The sequence below is a fragment of the Nylanderia fulva genome, unplaced genomic scaffold (genome assembly GCF_048542155.1).
Source record: "Nylanderia fulva isolate GAGA-0341 unplaced genomic scaffold, ASM4854215v1 Scaffold1349, whole genome shotgun sequence".
NCBI lineage: Eukaryota > Metazoa > Arthropoda > Insecta > Hymenoptera > Formicidae > Nylanderia > Nylanderia fulva.
This window is the reverse complement of record NW_028189568.1, coordinates 12,501-17,191: the sequence shown is the minus strand read 5'-3', so window position 1 is coordinate 17,191 and position 4,691 is coordinate 12,501. Positions and strand designations below refer to the sequence as shown.

Genomic DNA, 4,691 nt, shown 5'->3' with positions numbered 1-4,691 from the left:
TCTTGTTTATCTTTTTTTTTAAAAGATAAGTTTTTTTATGGTACAATTCTACATTTGCAAATTTAAATTTTTATTGATTCATTATACGACTCTATATATGTCTGCAACTTTAATTTTCCACTGGTACAAGTTTCTACTTTCACTTGGCGCAATTTTTTTTTTATTTCATTACTTTTGTTACGATTGTACATGGGTTTATAATCGATAATTTTTCATACAATTCTATTGTACATGGGTTTGCAATGGATAATTTTTGTTAATGGCGTGCCCTTAACTGGTCGCCTTTTTTTACCTTTTTTTAAAGGTGAGTTTTTAGAGATTATATCATTGATTTTTGTATATGATAAGCATCTTTAAATAAATAAGCAAATTCAATTTTTCTGGCATTTTCTTATTTTAGGTACATATATATCCAATAATTAATATACAAAATTAAATATTATTCATTACACAATTTGTATCAAAATAATATATTTTTAAAAATTTATTTTAAATTTATTTAATCATTTTTATCATTGTGATTGTAGTGGCAAGGATTTTATTGCTCAGTGTCATTGCAAGCATCTGGCCTGTATATACCATAATATATTGTGTAATACATTGGCTAAGTATGACAATATGGATTTTGATAGATTCCCATGGAATATTGGAATTTTGTCGGACTTGCAGTCATCCACCACATATGCAGCCTACAATTAAAGAACGCATTTATTCCATATTATTTGCTTCTGTTATTGGCATAGTGCACATTTTTATATATCTCAATGCTGTAGATAGCAAAACATTTTGAAAACATCTATCTTTCTATGTTATCTGCTTTTTTGAAAATATTGCAGCAAATTTATTATGGCAATATGCTTGTCCTCCTGCAGTTAAAGAGGCTTAGTACTTTAATATAATCTTTATTATTTGTATCATTTCCTTTTTCTTGGGAATTACAGCAATGCTTTTGTACTATATTGTCTTGCATCCCTCAAAAAGACAACATACTTCAAACGCACCAGTTCAAGCAATGTAACTTTGATATTTATTTACTTTAAAAAATGAGAGATAAACTATACAATATGCAATTAACCTTATCTTATGACTTTTATAAATCTTATGATAAAATCTAACTCTCTCTTAATCTTTATTATGAAAAGAATCTCGGTATTATATGAAATAATTTCATTGTAATTAATAGTTTAACTTTCAAAAATTTTGCAAAATAAAATAACTCATACATTGTATTTCTACCATATATATAAAAAAAAGATAGGTAAATATAAATAAATAAATATATATTTATGATATACAATAAATAAATATATATTTATATATATATATATATATATATATATATAAAATGTTGGATTTTTATTATATATATATAATTTTAAAAAATCTTTTTTATATGCTATTGAATTTTAATACATACAATTTTGATTATATGTATTTTAATTGATTATATTTATAAGTATTTTTATATTATCTTAAAAAGACTGCATAGAATTATTTGTGCGACACTCTTATATGTATGTATAATTAATAGGGACCAACTACACATTTTTTTTTCCACTGAATAAAAACAATCTCAATATTAAAATTAAATTATAAAAAAGATACTGTGATATTTTATTGATGAGAAATGTACATTTATAATTGTATTAAATACAAAAATAAACATGCCATGAATTACTATATATACATATTTTCATAATTATCAAACTTAAAAATATAATATTGTTACCAAAGAAGAAAGCACTATTTAAAAACTCTAAAAGTTCATAATTTGTTAAATTAGTAATTAAATACTGCATTTTGTATAATTTTTAAGCTTTATTCTTTTATTTTTCTTTATTTAATTGAATAGATATTAACATCCAATGTAGCATACAGATTAAATTAACAACCAAAAAAATAAATCTTAACTTTGAAATATATTTTTGTTTCTTTTAAATATCAATCAACTGGATTTTGTACTACTATTAATATGAATTCTTTATCTGGTGCCATCATAATTTTATGTTTTTTGCTACGTATGCGCAAGAAAGTTAAATCATTTGTTGGATTCAAGTCACGTACGACAGAACGAGCTTTATCTGACAATTGACTTATCAAACCTGCGTATTGAACTGTTGTCGTATTATCTAATGTTGACTTTATAGGAATACCTAAAACAAATATAATTTTATAAATTTTTGTTTACAACTACAAGTAAATCATGTCAATGATCTCATGTAATACCTTCTGCATTCACCACTATTGTTCCAACTACCCTTTTATGAGACTGAATTTGTTTCATAGTTTCTTCAACCTCTTATAAATTATTTCATCGAAATTTATTAATAAAATTTTTATTTTAAATATTCCAATAACGGAAGCAAATCATATGGAATAAATGCGTTCTTTAATTGTAGGCTGCATATGTGGTGGATGACTGTAAGTCCGACAAAATTCCAATATTCCATGGGAATCTATCAAAATCTATATTGTCATACTTAGCCAATGTATTACGCAATATATTATGGTATATACAGGCCAGATGCTTGCAATGACACTGAGCAATAAGATCCTTGCCACTACAATCACAATGATAAAAATGATTAAATAAATTTTAAAAAATATATTATTTTGATACAAAGTGTGTGATGAATAATATTTAATTTTGTATATTAATTATTGGATATATATGTACCTGCAATAAGAAAATGCCAGAAAAATTGTAAAATAGTTCCTATAGCACTGATATTAGATTTATCTTGTTAAGCTAATCAAATGCTGCGATGATAACTAGCCATTGCCCAACCCATGCTCACAAGTGAGCTGATAATGCTACCTGCTTGATGTACAACTGAAAAAAATATAGAAGCTAATTAAGAAAATTATTAAAAATATATGCACACTCATACATAGGCATTTATAATTTATATAATTGAAATATTATTGAAATAATAGCAAAATATCTGATTTTGTATCACAGACTGTAAACTTGCACATAAATTATTATGACAATAAATTTGCAAATAATAACATTAAAATTGAATGTAAAAATTGAAATTGAAAATTGAAAATATCTAACCCCGCACGCTGTCAATATAGCGGAGGGCAACTATCGCCGTCTGTTGTAAAACGTGCGAGATGGACATTTCCAATACATGCATCTATTCATGTGTTGTGTACGTGTGATATATGTGTGCGCATGTGTTGTATACGTGTGAATACGTGTAGCACGATACTACTATGTTTGCGTGGTCGATGATAATAATGATGACGGGGACGTTTCTTAAAAGAAATTTTTCATATTTCGACTTTGCAATTATATATCTCTGCTTACAAATCACGTAGAGCAGAAATAAAGACACTTTTATTATATAATTCAAACTCAATCTATCGATTAAGTCAGGTATAAACTTGATTGCTTCAGCCGTTATTGAGAATTCGAAATATTATAAAGACTCAAATGTCCGACTCGCGTTAAGATACACGGTGTCTCGGCTACGCCCTTAACTGGTCGCGAGACACTACCGTGTCTCTTGATAGTACCCAACCGGCCGGCCAGGCGGTCGGCGACGCACGGTCCTACGCACGGCCGTATGCGAGCGCGAGCGCCGAAAGGCGCGTTCAATCGAGACATAGTCGCGGAGAGCGAACGATCGAAAAGTCCTATTGTACGATAAAATATTATCACGATAGCCGTATGGCGAATGTCAAACAACGATAATTAGCATTAATTAAGAAGGAAACAAACGAAATGCCGGGACAATAAAGTATAAGCACCGACGATACCTCCGGGCCGGGCGGCACCTCCGGGCCGGGCGGCACCTCCGGGTCGGGCGGCACCTCCGGGCCGGGCGACACCTCCGGGAACCACGGCCGACCGGCGACACCTCCGGGCCGGGCGACACCTCCGGGAACCACGGCCGACCGGCGGCACCTCCGGGCCGGGCGGCACCTCCGGGCCGGGCGACACCTCCGGGAACCACGGCCGACCGGCGGCACCTCCGGGCTGGGCGACACCTCCGGGAACCACGGCCGACCGGCGACACCTCCGGGCCGGGCGACAACTCCGGGAACCACGGCCGACCAGCGACACCTCCGGGACGGGCGGCACCTCCGGACGACCGAATGATCTCTCGAAGTCAGACGACCGCCGGCGGTACCTCCGGAACACTTAACGACGATTTACGGCGCCGCAACGAGGAGAGCTACGTAAAAACGTTTCGGACGAAAGTTACTTACTATTCGGCGCTCGCTCGACATGAGGGCGCTGTCCGATTACTAACTCGAAACGTGTCTCTCAAACCCACGTGTCGGAGACATATATTTCGAATTATTACGGATGATACGCAACACGCAAGCTGCGGTGACCGCGATTACGGTACGGAACACTCGCCCAATGCGAAATCACGCGCGCGGCAACCGAGACGGCTCGTTACGGGCGTGATTATACGTGCGGCACCACATAACGGCCGGCGTCAACTAGGGGACGGACGGCACCTCCGGGACGGGCGACACCTCCGGACGACCGAATGATTTCACCAAGTCCGTCGCCCGCCGGCGGTACCTCCGGGGCACTTGACGGCGAGTAGCGCCGCTACGAGGAGATAATGCTATGATACGGAAATACGTTTCGGACAAAGGTTTCGTACTTTTCGACGCTCCGCACGACCGCGCGACACGATTATTACGATATCTGCTAATTCCCGGCT

At 35.2% G+C, this 4,691-nt stretch overlaps 1 protein-coding gene across 1 annotated transcript; it reads right to left on the bottom strand.

Annotated features, from left to right (window-relative positions):
* Nucleotides 1-1,933: 1,933 nt before the first annotated feature.
* LOC146724390 (dynein light chain roadblock-type 2-like) lies at nt 1,934-3,141 on the bottom strand. Its single transcript, XM_085479959.1, has 4 exons — nt 3,062-3,141; nt 2,678-2,833; nt 2,227-2,561; nt 1,934-2,153 (listed from the first exon to the last, which is right to left on the bottom strand). The coding sequence occupies exons 3-4, from the start codon at nt 2,282-2,284 to the stop codon at nt 1,942-1,944; spliced, it is 270 nt and encodes an 89-aa protein (XP_085336085.1). The 5' UTR covers nt 2,285-2,561; nt 2,678-2,833; nt 3,062-3,141; the 3' UTR covers nt 1,934-1,941.
* Nucleotides 3,142-4,691: the final 1,550 nt, after the last annotated feature.